The sequence below is a fragment of the Melospiza georgiana genome, chromosome 2 (genome assembly GCF_028018845.1).
Source record: "Melospiza georgiana isolate bMelGeo1 chromosome 2, bMelGeo1.pri, whole genome shotgun sequence".
Classification (NCBI taxonomy): domain Eukaryota; kingdom Metazoa; phylum Chordata; class Aves; order Passeriformes; family Passerellidae; genus Melospiza; species Melospiza georgiana.
In genome coordinates this window covers 17013730-17029076 of record NC_080431.1, presented here as the reverse complement: position 1 = coordinate 17029076, position 15347 = coordinate 17013730, and the positions used below count along the sequence as shown (strand labels likewise).

Below are 15347 nucleotides of genomic sequence, written 5' to 3'. Positions count from 1 at the left end.
GGCTGATCATGGAATTCTGGTTCTTTGTTATTTTAAAGGGTACAAAAATACCTCTCCACTTAAGCTGCTGAACAAAGTGAGAGGTTTTTTTGCTGAAACATATAGAGTCATTTATATTGCCAGCTGTTCAGCTGATTCAGTTATCCATCAGAGACACTCACATGTCCAAATTCAGATTTAAAGACAGAACAGAAAAAAATAATCACACATTCATATAATTTTGCCTGAACAGTCATAATCAACATTTAGCTTTTGAAATGTAAAGGCCATTTCTATTGCAGAAACACAGAATCAGACACAGCAAATTAGTCCATCTGTCTATCATGTCTGGTATTCTGCCTCCAAGCAGTGCCTTGCTTCATAATGAGGAATAAGAAACAGTCTTGCTGCAATTAGCTTATTGCACAATGCATTACAGAGAAGAAAATCCTGATCTTGAACATAAGAAATCACTTTCCTTGTTTATGCTAAGTTAAGTGTCATTTAGTATCCTTGGTAATAGAACATTAGAGTATTTTGCAAACAGAGCATATTTCATTAAACATTTCAAGGAGGAACCACCCCTATTCAGCACACTACATCTTTATGAAGTCCATGGGTTTTTGAAACATCAGCAAAAGCCTGGCACCTTGCCCACTCCTCAGAGGCTCTATTTCTCAAAGCTCTGGAAGAGAGTGACTTGAGCCAGACACCAGCTTTTCCCACACAGATTTTTGCATCTCCCTATTTTTCTCCAGGCACAATGTGCATGCCTTATATTAACACTGAAAGCACAGTGAAAATGGCTCAGTGTATGATCAAATCCAAAGTTGGCAGGCATCTGCTCAAGTATAGGAAGAGATGGTATCCTGCTGGTGACTGAAACCAAGAGCTGAGTTCCCACTGTCCATCTCTCTTGTGATCTAAGCATCACATTCAAATGCCCTCAGCCACACTTGATAATGCATTGTCTAGTGGTGGCAAACCAGATGGACTTCACTGAACAGATCATCCATGGGTGAGAGAATGAGGGTAGCACAGGCTTTTAACATTACTTTTCCAGGAAATAATTATCCTCAGTGGAACCAACTGCTTTTATAACCTTCCCCTAAGTGGTATAAGATGCCACAAACTCCCTTAAATGAAGTTATTTTATTCTTTACAAATGTCTATTTATTGGCTATAAAAAGAAAATTTACCCAATCCTTCCCAATACTCTGTTTCTTTCTATTTTAACTTATATGCCTTCACATTACCTGATATTCCCACATTCTCTCTCTTCTGAAATGTCTTCAGTTTATGCCATATTCATTTTCATGCAACAGTCTACTTTGTGCTACTCCACAGAGAATTTACTCCCTTCAGAACATACTTGACTAAAGCACTTTGACCCGACTGCTACAGAGCACCCCTGAGTGTTTCTGCGATTCCTGTGCCGTGGGGCATTATCTAGATAAAAACACCTGATTTGGGTTATTTCATCCCACATTAGGGGAGGAAAGGTGTGTCAACAAGAACTCCAAAAGCTGTGTGGTCCCTATCAGTGAAGTGCTACAAGGAAGCTCCATGTTCCTAGACTAATCAGTTCAAGTCCAGCATCAGGAGGGCAGACCTAAACCCATTCCCAGTTCTCAAGAGGGCTCTGGCACTGCTGCAGAGCTCCACTCTGCAATGCAGACAACACCAACACTTCTGCCCCAGCAGCATTCACTGGTGCCAAACTCTATGTTATTGATGTCTGTAGTTACACTTGACAAGAGAACACAATATTCCTCTGAGTGTACATGGTCAGGGAGAGAAAAATTAACATTCTTCATGGGGTTTTAGCTATTTTTTCCTTTGCTTTTTTTTCCCCCAAAGCCAAAAGTGTAATTTCTCTTTCCCTCACACACCACAGGATGGAAGCAGCTGACACTCTACTCCTCCACTGTATTCTGACCTTTTCCCCACACTGATTTTGTTTTTTTTAACATCCAACTAAAAGAAACATTATCACTGTAATTTGCACTGGGCCTGATACCAATAACTGTCAAGAACGAGTAACAGAGGCTAGAGCAGTAATGATACATAAATTTCTGCAAAGAATTAGAATAAACTTTGAGACATATGAATTGCAGTTCGTACAAAGCTGTATTCCCTTCCGTGTAATCTCATGCCATCTAAAGGGATTATACTTGGACACAACTCAGTAATGGACCATGTGTTTTTTGGTTTTTTTGTTGTTTTTTTTTTTTAAATCTGATTAACATCTGACAGTAGCTAAGCAAGTGAATCCCATTCTGGCTAACCATCCTTCTTTCCATTGCAAGAAAACCCTCCAAACTAGGTCTCCAAATCTCTCTAAGTACTGTGTGTGTGAGACAGAAGCAGCACTGTAAGAGACAAGGCTCCACCTACACCTTCACCTCTTCCTGTTCCATTTTATGTAAGCAAAAACAACCTCAATAAGGCCACACTGTCAAGTATCTTAACAAGTTTACACATTATTTTCTATCCTCTGTCACATGTAATAGCAGAGCAGGATAAAACCAAAATCCTTTCAAAGTACTTCCTGTCTAGAGATCAAAGAACATTTAAAAACATAAGATGTTAGAGGGTGTGAAAATGGAAATGAAAACATAGGGAGGAGGGAGAGAGAAATGAACCTTTTTTTCTTAAGTTCACAGTGTAGGCATGTACCTGAATAGAAAAACAGTGTATTTTTTTTTACATATTTGATCATAACTATCACTACTTTAAACAAATTCTCTTTTTCTCCTTGGGTCAGGGAGGGGGACAGAATAAATATACACTCAAAAGCAAAACAAAAAGAGTTTCCCATCTCAATCAAACTTATTTTCCCCCAAAATAGTCATTGTCCAGCATAAGAAAATGAAATGCTGTGCTTTGCTCAACAATCTCAGTATGCGTCCTACAACCATTTGTAGCTCACCTCATTAGCATTGTGTGCTAACTCTAATCAGCCAGGCACAGCTAAATAAACAAGTAACAGCCATGGCACAACCACTGTGAGATACCTTATCATGTGATATGCTCTGCTGGTGCAATTTATGTAATGCAGCTTACTTTTCTTCTAAACACTTGAAGAAATCAATGTGGGTAAAGGCAGTTCCATTGCCACACACATATTCAAGGAAGGGAAGAGAGAGATAACTTCAAAGCAACTGTAAAAGCTAAGATTACATATCTACAGGTCTTTTACACTAGAGGATTTTAATTTAGAACAAAAATCAATTTATCTAAACATCTAATGCCTATGAAGTTTGTGAGAATCAAAACAAAAACACACTTGCATAAAAAACTTCACTCATTTCTTCTTTTACTCAATTTGCAGAAGTCAGGTTACATCAGACTGAGCGGATTTAATTTAGTGAAACCCAGGAGCTTACTTAGTCATGTCCTGGGAGCTCTCCATAGAATGCATCATCCTATACATAATTTCTAAGTATTTACAGTATTTTCAGTTACATTTCAGAGAAGAAAGAAACCTAGAGTTATACTACCAATGCCAGACCATTTTACAGAGTATGTTGAAAACAAATGAAATGTCCAGGATGAACATTTTTTCAGAGAGACCTTAATCAAGAGCATGTATTTCAAAAACCCTATCTGGATCTTTTTTAAAATCAATCCATTGTAACACTGATAGAAAACACATTTTGAATTTGAGCTAGCAAGGCTGCAAGTTCTAACCACTTTTAAAATATGTAAGGCAAAAAAGAGCACTTTTGTATTTCAACCTCATGCTTGAGGCATAAAGGCACTTAAAATACTTCTGAATTGGGGAAATCCTGAAGTGAGGTGTATATAGAGTTACTAGGAAATAAAGGAAAGTGGCCAGTGTAAGATTATCAACTCAAGAAATGCCAACTCTCCTAATGAAGACAAACTAAGAAGAGCAGGGACACAGGAAGGCAACAGAAATTACATTTAACTTAGATGAAGCTTCTCATGAACACCCACCTATTGAAACAACTTCAGAGCTTTGTAACAACAGCATTACATCCTCGTTTCCACAAGGACAGCAGAACAAAGAAAGTCCAGCAGCAGGACAGTGACAATGCATTTGGATACAGAAGGGAGGAGAATTCCAGAAAAGCCCTCTCTCTAGGATCTTCAACAATATCCATAAAGCAAAACTTAGCTGAGAATAGAAATGCTCACAACACGTTTCATGGAAACAAGCAATAAAAGAAACAGTGCAGTAAAATTACAACAACAGACTTGAAGTAAGAAGAAATCAGTGAACTTAAAAATATGGATTAAAAAAGAAGTCCCACTAATAACAACATAAGCAGAATAGGCTCTCGAGAATGATAATTCCTTTAAAAGTTAGTGGCATACCAAAGAAAGATCAGAAAAAGTGGATGCAAACTGACATGGAGCAAATATCACAAATATATACACTGACCAGAATCACACAAAAAGAAGCAAAAGTAAGCAGGAGAAGTCAGGTCACCATTTAAAACACAACTAACATGGTTATGAAGGCAGTAGCAACAAAGCATCCCACAGCATGCATATATACATGAAGGGGTGAAGCTCATCTGCAACTCCACAGCTCCTAACACACTAAAATCTCCTGATATGTCATGTTTCCTTCCACCACCCCCCATCCTCCTCATAAAAAAAATCAATTCCAGAAAAACATATACCTACAAATGCATTAAAGCAGGTTAAAATTACTATTTTGACACATTACACAGTACCTCTTGTGCTGAATTGATAGTAAAAGAACTAGCTATATCCATATCTGAAACCAGAGAGGACAAGTGAAGTTCCATAAAGTACTAGAAAAAGCTAAACAGTAATTTTAAAATGGAGGAGGAAAACAGAGAAAGCTAGTGAGCTACAGCTCAGTCATGTGAACTTGGTAATACTCTATGAACTAAGCTTCCTGAGAAGAGAAAAGCTTGACACAAACAGAAGAAACTTCCATAGAAGAAATTTAACATATGAGACAGCAGTCCAAGAATGCAATAAGTCTTGCAGAAGGCACAAGGGATAAACTGTTGTGGGAGAGAGAATTCACCTATAAAGTGGAAGGAAAAGGATTTGGGAGAATTTTCTTTTGACAGCAAGAAGTGAAACCATGCCAGCCCCAGGGATCAGACAGGGCTGCAAGAAGTCACAAACATCAGACTGCACTTGGCATTACAGCTTGTCCCTTCCTACTTACTTCACCCAACTGCAGCATTCTTAAAACAAGAATCATTTAACTCTGGTTACTGGCAACTTCTGGTTCTTGCATGTTCACTGTTAAAGCATTTCTGTTCTAGACCTTAATTGCCTACCTAGGTTCCAGGAGTTGGAAGAAGTCAAAACTGATGAAATTCAAACAAAACCTCTGCAGCAATGATTTAAATTAATAACAATGAGATAAGATGGTCATCATGGCTGATGCTAAAACACTACAAACCAAAAACAGGCTTCGAGAATTGCTTCTCAGGATAAGTTGCATCTGAGGGATCTCTAAAGAACATTAAAGCCAAGTCTTACATTGTGACTATGTCTAGGAAAAGCTGGTTGGAAAGGACAATGAAGACTAGCATTTTGCAGCAACAGACTGGAGATATTAAACCAAGGAAGAAAACAAGAGGATGCAACCAAAGGAGAAAAGGTAAGTTTTAAAACGGACTTTGCTCCCACAACCTCACTGCAATCAGGCATCTGAATAGCTGCCTCATGATGGGATGGGGAGAAAAAAAAAAGCCATGCCAAAGACTTTAGCACAGCCTCAAAAGACGTGTGTTTTCACTGGAGCTGTAACAAAGGAAACAGTGGTAAAGCCTCCCAGAGACCCTGGGTAATTTTATCCTACCAGGCTTATCCCTAATCTCTGAAAATAAGCCAAGACATGGAGTAAAAAAAGGAAATAAAGGAGACAGAGAAACTATGTCACCCACAGCAATATCCTAGTGGATTAAAAAGGAATGTTACTTCTGATATTCAGATGACATTTACAGAAGGTATTTGACTGTACAAAGTTCAAAATAAAACTTCAGCGGAAGGATGAAGCCTGTGTGAAGAAAAGCTGAAAGCACATGAACAAGAAAGAAAAAGAAAAATCACAAATACATTAGCTTTCAAAAGACGATTTTGATAGAATTGGGTTTCCCTCCTACAGTTGTTTACTTCTAAGTAATGGGATGTATTGAGTAAATTTTTGTCAGGTTTGGAGGTTTTTCTTGTTCATTTTTTTTTTTGTTTTTTTTGTATGAAATCTGTCACTATTTAAACCAAAAGCACCAATTCAAAGTCTGTCAGCATCTGAGTCAAAATCCCATATACTAGGAATTTAGACCAAGGAAGTGAGAGCAGCCCAAACATGACAGACAAGCAAACAGAATGGGGACTTTTCTGCACACTTACTGCTGATTCAGAAGCCACTCTATACAGTGAGCTGGGGTGGGGAAGTGCAAGTTCCCAAGCATTAATCATTGCTGTGAATGACCTTCAGTAAATAAAATCAAGCTTAAACAAAAAGCATTAGAAGTTTTAATGAATCAACCAACCATCAACCTCTACCCAAAGCATGAATTTCTGCAAATATGCTCTCCCCTTCCAAACTCACCATTTGATTTAATTTCTCGTACGTAGTTACTTGGAAACCATCCTGTTTTTCCATTCAAAGTTCCTTCCCACCAGCCTCCTTCTTCCACTCTTGTAACATGAATAATATCACCTTTTGAAAAAGAAAGTTCATCTTCATTTGTCTGTTGAAAATTAAATTTGGCTCTCACCACCAACTGATGGTTGCCGTTATCTGTCATGTCCTAGGAAGAGAAAACAAAGAATAAAATGATCATTAGAGACTTAAACAATATTTCCATGAGCAAAACAGAAATTGCCATAAAATGGAAATAGTCTTTGCTCCACACACAACAGTCCCCACACATTTTTACTCAAAGCCCTTTATAAGGTGCACTTTAGGATTTCTGTGAATTTTAATCTACAGATTTTTATCAATCATGGGAGTATATATTTTACTTATTACAGCCCCTCCAAATCAGAAAGGGTTAACACCTAAAATGAGAATAATTATTGCTCTCACAAAGAAAAAAGAAAACATGCATTTTTCTATAACTAGCAAAGACTGAAACTGCCTTTGACAACTACAAAGAAACAAAGGCCTTAGATTAGAGAGTGTTTTCCTAAAATTCTCTGCGCTGCAAGGAGGGAGAAACTGAGTTGGGTTTAATTTAATTTTAGATATATCAAGAGTTTGCAACACAAAACCTTTTCTGTTTTCCTGTAACAGATCAGGTTAGTGGTTTCCATACTGAAGGTACAAGTCTCCACAGCCTGCCAAAGAAGGAGTGTTCTTTCACAAAACCTACAGAAAGTTACACAACTTACCTTGACTAAGTACTCCCAAATCATTTCTCTGAAGGCTAGCAAAGCTGGAAGCCTGCAGCAGTCAGACTTGCAGCTGTCCACACACACTATGTATGTGTGTATGCTCATCCCTTACCATGGGTGCAAAGGCAGATTATCACTCTGTCCTAACATCTGAATGTTCTTTGAAGTAACTAATTTGTCTTTCAAATTAACAATTTTCAAATTTAGCATTTTGTCCTGGGATGTCACTTTGGGTATCTGCACCATTCAAGCGCTTCATGAGAGTTTGGGCAAACCTTTATGCTGAAAAAGTGCAATACTTGGACAACTTTAAAAACATTGCACTCTAACTGGGAGAACAGCACTACAAATCATGTTTGTCTCTATCATAACCAAGAATCAATCAATACCTGTGCAGCTAAAAACACAGCTTAGTGAGAAAATGACTGTGTAAGCAGTCCTAGTCAGCTCTCCAGGTAGAAGAATTTCCCCTACATGTTGCCTATATAGCTGAGGTGATGAAAAGACTGCATGTTGTCACTGGGATCTTATATGTCAGCTTAATTCATAACCCCAGCAATCATGTTATTGTATCACAACTCAATATGACTTTCATCAGAGTTAGCAGCTGAGAAACTACAGGAAAATGAGGGCAAACACAACTTTGAAAATGTGCAGAAACTCCCAAGACAATGCAAGTCCCAGTGTTTGACAATTAGATTGGCACATTTTCAAGTGCCTCTGCCTTAGTCCTCTGCTGGTACATTTTGTGCTTTCATCCTCTCTGCTCAACAAGAGAATGTTTTGGTTTAGTAAACGGTAAACAGCCACTAAATAAGCAGAAACATTGCACAGCGAGACCAGCTACAAACCCTATGCTCTGCCAGGGTGGCTTTCCAGCAGAGGAAATGAGTACAAACTTGGTGAGAACAGTTCCAAACAGATCATCTACACCAACAAAACCAAACTAGGAATTTCCTGGGTTTGGCCACTAGCTCTCTTTCCCTCCTTCTTGCACCTCTCTCCTCTACCTTTGCACAGAGCAACTCAGATCACCAAAGTGACAGAAACACTGAAAACTCTGATCACTTCAGTGATCCAGCTAACAGCCAGTCCCACCAACTGCTGCATCTGCAAAACTGAGTGGGCTGTGAACAGCAGAACAGGAGCTTGAATTAGTGGCCTTGGGCAAAAACTTCCACAGGCTCTGCTACCTGATAAAACACATTACACACCTAAGAAAGCCACAGATAAAGCAGCTTTCATTAGGGATCTGAATCCTCCTTGCAGGCCTTCAGTGACTAAAAGTACATTTTATCACAATTTCCATGAGGTATGCAACCCTGAATTCAGCTGGACTATAAAACAAAGGCAAGTTGAAGGACCAACCTTGAAATATAACAGAAAACAGGAACAACTACCACTACTGTCAAAATTAGAAGTATCACCTTCACAGAGGTTTGAAAAACATTCAATCATCACCCCTAAACTCAGAGAAAATTAGATTTTTGCCTTTGGAAAAGCAAGTCCTTACACAGAGAAGAAAAACACAAATCCATGAAGATACTGTCTATGCAGACAAAATGGAGCACTAAAGGAGGAAAAAATAGTTTGAAGTTCGCAAAAAGCTGCATGTATTTTGAAGCATCATATAAAAAGCTGCAAAAACAAACTCACAGGCTAAAAATACAGAACTGAAAGAGAAGAAACAGTTACTTTGCTACGCTACAATTTACTTACAAAGCTCATTAAAAAAGAAATGGAGAAAAGAAAGGGGGAAAAAATCACCACACCATGGCATATTTCATTCACACAGAACTTACCAAACTCCGATACTGTCCCTGAAAGAGTTTTGAAGTTCTACTGTGTGAAGACTGGGATCCCAAAGAATCAAAGGATTTTATCCGATGAGATGAGGGACGTGCACATACAGAGTCACTGCCCAGCCCTATGTCTGTAGGAGGGTGGGGAAAAAAAATTAAATATTAGAATTTTAACAATCTGCATCTATAACTTCTGCTTATCTCTGTAAAATTCACATGCTTAAAGCAGATTTGATGTATCTGCAGTTACTCAGTAATTCAAGACTCAAAAATGATAGCAATAAATAATGTAAAATCCTGAGACATGGACAATTTCTTCCCCACACAGACAAGAAAACAACTTGGCCTGTTTAGAGAGAGGAGGGTCAGGGTTGTATTCCTCTATTCCTACTCACTACCAGTCTATTTAAAGGTAATTAACAGCATCATTTTAGCTAGTAGCCAAGAATTTTGACTGCATAAAACTTGCTTGAAGTGAAGCCAGCCACATCTGTTTCTTAGCTCTTCCCACAGCCCCCCATCTCCTTCTCAATTAAAGCATTCCTTCCACTGTCTCTTTTTCTACATTCCTTTGCCTCATCCCATTTTTTTTTTTTTTTTTTGCCAACTAAGCTATTTTTTCTTCTTTGGAGGGAGGACTAGGAATAGAAGAAAGGAAAACGCTGCTTCTCAAGTAAACAACACCATCCCAAAACATTTCCTCTCTTGCATTTGTCTCTCCTCTGAGAAGCACACCCATGTGACACGTTCACCTGAAGGGTTGTGTGCCATCAGGGCTGCTGGGGTCCTCTGTGGACTGAGAGGCACCGAGTGAGCAGCAGGACAGCAGGATCCCACCATCCCGGCCAGGAGTGGGGCAGCTGGGGGCACCAGGGCAGCCCCAGCCCTGGACACTGGGCTGGCACATCCCTGGGATGAGACGTTGCCAGCCAACAAGGGGGGGGGGTGTCCTGTGGCTTAGTGAGCCACAGCCAGCCAGGGGCTGCACCAAAAGCAGCTCCCAAGAGGCAGGTTCAGTGCTGGCTGCAGCCTCCTTCCTTGATGCCACCACTCCAGAGACTGACACTTCAGTGGATTGAAAAGCCACAGAAGTCCTTCATCAGTAATCAAGCCCCTTTCTCACATTCCTCATATTGCAGGAAGGCCTATCTCAGAAGAACCTGTGTATGCCTGAAATTCTTGCAGATCCACATGGGGATCTGAAATCCATCTTGCAATACCAGAGCAGAGATACAGTCTAAAATGCCTCTACACAATTACCCAGTTAATGAAAATTGTTTGGAAGAACAAGAAGGTTTATGCTTGCTCCTAGGAACGAGACAACATCACAGCTTGCATGTGGTTCTGATTTTTGGTTTCCATACCACCACCACATGCCCTCACCATGAAAGGGATCAGCCCAGGTCCCTTCTAACCAGCTGCAGTTGTGGCTCTTTGACATAGGCCTTAATCCATAGACATCTGGACAAAACAGCCACACTTTCTCCACGTTAACAGCAAAGGCAGCAATGGCCAGTTACAGCAGATTTAAAGATGTACTGCCCTGGTTTGCATTTGCACTTACCCTTGAGATGAGAGGCAATATCTCCAACTGATCTAAACAGCTTCAAAGAAGTCAGTGGTATTACTCCAAACCCATTCATTAAAACTAAGATTTGGTTGCAACACTTAATTTTATGGGGTGCTTTCTAACGCAAGGAAAAAACCCACCAAAACCACGAAGTCTCCCATGAAACAGATGAGAGATTATAAATGTGACAAGATACTTATCTCATTAGTATTAAATCAAGCAACACTTCTGCATCACTGACTTTTCTATCACCTTTGCTTCCTTGCACAAAAACTGACACGTATGGTTCAATTTCAGACTCTCTCAGACTCTGACCTGATGACCAGTACTGAAACTTGCTGCTGATGGTGGAACAGGAAGAAACCAAAAGGGCCAATGTCAACATTTCTTGACTGTCCCAGGGTCCAGCTGGCAGAATTTAGCACAGCCTCACCCTACCATGATGGATGGACACCTCTCACGTGTCTGTTATTCCTACAGCTCTCTCCCTTCCTATCAAAGAACTTAAGGTGAGTGGTTCATGACTTCTAGCTGCTAAATGAATGAAATATGTGGCTTAAGGGATCAAAGACATTGGATATCCTTTTGTTATTGGCAAGAAAGGATAGCACTGGGAAATGTAGGCTGGGGAGGGCAAAAATGTTGCAAAGTTGTTCAAATAGGAGAATGACGGAATGGAGCAAAAGTCAATTCCAGTAGTTGAAACTTGGAGGGAAAAAAAGAAAAACAACCTAAAAATCATGCCTTTCTGAAAAACACAATTTTCCTAAATTGCTTGCCAATTTAAAGGCTTAGCCTTAGCTCTACCACAAAGCTTCCTTCTGCAGAAGACACGACTAGAGAACCCAGAGCCACTGCAAAGTTTTAAAAGCATGAACTTCAACAAAAGGTCATTCCAAATACTGCATATGTTCACTTTATCATGGGTACAACACAGATGTAAATATACACTGATGCAAGTGAAAGTAGCAATAAGCCAGCACAAGACAGAGCAGTCTACTCACCTGCAGTCAACTTATTTAAAGCCACAAGAGAGCTAAGAACTTTGCTGAAATTCTGTCCCTGATACAGGTCATTTGCATCAAAAGTCTGAAAAAGAACCAAAAAACAAGTAGTTAAGTAGTTAATAAACAAGCCTTTAAGCTTGTACATACAAACCACAACTGTAGAAGCTATTGCATGATCAAAGTATCAGTCTTTTAGTGGTTGTTATGAACCAGTATGAACCAGTAAAGGGGAGGGCTCTCCTTAAAAAATTTTTAAACCCCAAATTTTAAACTATGACACTTTTAAATGGAAAGATAATATAGCAACAGCTACATTTGAAAAAAACTTAAGAACTGAGAAAGTAAAAATGTCAAGTATCATTTAAGTTACAAGAATGTTGAATAATACAAGTATCAAGTAGTTTTCCTAAGACATTTTGGCCAAAAAAAAGTTATTGTGTACTATTACTCTTGGCATACTCTTCTTTCTCTGTAGCAGTGCACAGGCATTGTACCTGATTTTTCATAATGTACTTTAAAAATAACTACTACAACCTACATGCCATCTCTTTACAAGATGCAGAGGAAAACAGCATTCCTGAACATTAATGAATTTTAAAAGAATTAAATTGCTGGACAGGTTAGATCAAGGATGAGGTTTGGGAAGAGGACAGATGAAAGGAGAGGTTAATTTTATTTTTATTTTTTAACTGTGCTAAGGCAATCCAAACCTTGAATTATCTTGCAGAAAACACTCCAGCAAGTTTCAAGCACTGGGTGATGACATTAAACATCTGGATTTTTGGGGGGAAAGAGGACATTTTTTCAAAAAAGGAAAAAACCCCACAAACCCATATTTGCCTGAGGTAATGGAAACACTCATCCAAAGTCTCATGAAAACAGCTCTTGCAATAGATTCTGCATAGGTTGAAAGAACTCACAGTACTCCTTTGTACAAGACTAAAAAGCTGACAATAAAAGACAGCTGCTGCAGTTCTTCCAACTGATTTAGGAAACAGAAAGATATTTAGTTTTCTGCAATGATGCAGTTTTCATCTAAAAAGTCAACAAAAACCAGTTCACTTTTCTGACAACAGACCCATCCCACAGACACTATCAGAAAGTCCTTACCCAGAAAACAGCCTTCACAGACAGGAGAGGAAAAACTCATAATCCCAGGGGAGAAGCGAGAAAGGAACAAAGAAAGGCCAGTTTAACCCAAGAGAAGCAAAAGTGTTAACAAAAGCCATGAAAGTAACCACAGAAGGGGCTGCCAGACCAGCTCTGACTGGTGATGCAATATCACAGAAAAGGTAGAACAGATTTAGAAAGCATTTAATGACTGTGTTACAGTAAAAAAAAAAAAAAAAAAAAAAAAAAAAAAAGAATTAAAAAAAATCCCAATGCATCCACACTATTTGAGGATTTGAAGTACCTGCATACATTCACATGCTCATTTCCCCCCTCAGACTGAGGATCATCTCTGGCCCCAGAAAGCAGCAGTTCCAGCTGGGCTGTACAGGTGCCAACATCCCTCAAGCTTGAGTAGCATTTACACAGCTCAGAAAAGCAATGCCACACAACACACACAGCATCAAGCAGTCAGAACCACACAACAGTATACTCCAAGCAGTTATTGCTCCCATAAACAAAGTCAAATAACTACTTCAACAAGTTTCACTGGACTACAGATAATTTAAAAATACTTCTCTTAGTTATTTGAAGCTGTAAGTAGTAAGGAGAGGCACCAGGGAATTGCCTAAATGTGAATTTTGTAAGGCTTTTCCTCAAACACAAGGAATATTAAACGATTATGTACACAAAAAAGAGAAAAAATAATCTGATTTAATAAACAGAAATGATAGATTTTATTAACAGCATAATTTGCAAAGTCAAAACTGAGATCAGCTTAACCTCTGCTCAAATTGGGAGGAAAAATTAAGCTGCTATGGAACAAGAAAGTATTAAGAGTGTGAAATTTCTATTATTGCTACACACTTATTGTAGTAGTTTTTAAACAAACTTGAAGTGTAAGTAAACTTGAAGTGTGAACAGAATCACAAAAGACTAGCCCTGATCATAAAAAAATTAAATACACAACACAGGTGCTCATGCAGAAACCAGAACGGGATCAGAAAGGGACAACAAGGGAGAAAGAGAATGACTAAGAAAGGGAACATTTCAAAAAAGGTTACAAATGATAGCTTAAACTTACAGAACCTTAAAACAACCCAATTTAATCTCACCTTCATTCTGGATTCTGATAGAGCCAAGAGCTCCCCACAGTCAGGCTAACTTGAGAACAAAAGGTTGAGAGGAAGCCCCGTTTCCTGCTACACTCAGACTATAGGGGGTACCAAGAACAACTTGATTGGATCATCCCAACACGCAGAGTGCCATAAAAAACCTGTATCCAGGACATGCTCACAGGAAACAGCACAATGGGAGGATGCAAGAAACATTTGCTTCCTTGTGATTTTACATGAAGCAGTTCTGACAGGAAGCCACTCTCAGCAGATCATGGCCAGAACGTTCAGCAGCAGCCTACAATGAGGGGGAGGGGGACACGACACCCTCCAGAGGGGTCTTCTCGTTACATGGCAAATGTGTAAGAAATAAATAACCTAGAGAGGTAAAAGGTAAGGGAAATAACATAAGTGCTCTAAAGTATTAAGGCTAATTCTTGATTATAAACCCCTTATCTCAAAAAACAAAATAAACAGGAAAAAAAAAAAAACCAAAAAATATTTTAAAAATATAAAAAACCAAACCAGAACCCAAGGAAAAAAAGAAAAAAAAAAAAGAAACACACAAAAAACTCTGAAAACCCAAAAGACCCCACCAAAACAAAACAACAAGCAAACAAAAAACCCCCCTAATAACCACTTACACCCTTCTCCCATCTTAGTGGAGGTTTGTTCATTTCACAATACATCTGAAAACTTTGACAGGGTAAGAAAATCCAGTAGCCAGAGAAAACAATCTACTCCAGGTTTTCAAGGGAAGTCTGATTTGCATGTGGTCTGTAATCTTTATACTGGTAATTATGGAAAAATCAACAGTAGAACTGACTCTAAAAATTTACCTTGAAGTTAGAAAGGGTAACTTCTCATTCAGTGACACAGGATGGCAAACAACTCCCCTCCACCAAGCAGCACTCCCAAGTCTTCAATTGCAAAAATCAAAGCTGGATTTTGAGTTCCAAATATCAAGCCAAACTATTTTTATACCACAATATATTACCAAATAATAAGGTCTGCATACTAAATAGCTTCCATAATACTGGCATAACCCACTTTTCTAATCACAGCAGAAGCATAACATGAACTCAAAGCTGCACATCCCTACAGCTCTGTAAACCTAAAAACACAAACACTTAGAAAAGTATTACTTAGCAAATATCAAGATTTGCCTTTTGAACAGTACGCAAACAAAGCTTTATGGAAAAAAATATTTCCAATATGTCCTCAACTTCCAGGCAAACAAATTTTATAACTCTCATGTTATAAATATAAGTCTCTCTCATGAGACTCTACCTGTGATGAAATTCACCCTCTTTGTTCATTCAATCCTTACTTTCCACCTAGAGTCAGATTAAACATTAGTAGAAATACAAGAATAAAATGGTCATAAATCAGATGAGGACCA

The 15347-nt window shown here is 38.8% G+C and overlaps 1 protein-coding gene across 5 annotated transcripts in view; it reads right to left on the bottom strand.

Annotated features, from left to right (window-relative positions):
• ARHGEF7 (Rho guanine nucleotide exchange factor 7) overlaps positions 1 to 15347 on the bottom strand; it is a 116346-nt gene that overhangs the window by 58179 nt on the left and 42820 nt on the right. For 3 of the 5 annotated variants that reach the window (XM_058019134.1, XM_058019135.1, XM_058019138.1), the window contains exons 3-5: positions 11718 to 11802; positions 9144 to 9274; positions 6554 to 6755 (exon numbers count right to left, since the gene is read on the bottom strand). In XM_058019134.1, coding sequence (XP_057875117.1) covers positions 6554 to 6755; positions 9144 to 9274; positions 11718 to 11802 — 418 coding nt within the window. Of the gene's footprint in view, positions 1 to 6553; positions 6756 to 9143; positions 9275 to 11717; positions 11803 to 12830; positions 12866 to 15347 lie in introns of all 5 variants that reach the window. The other 2 variants (XM_058019136.1, XM_058019137.1) reach the window with 1 other exon arrangement.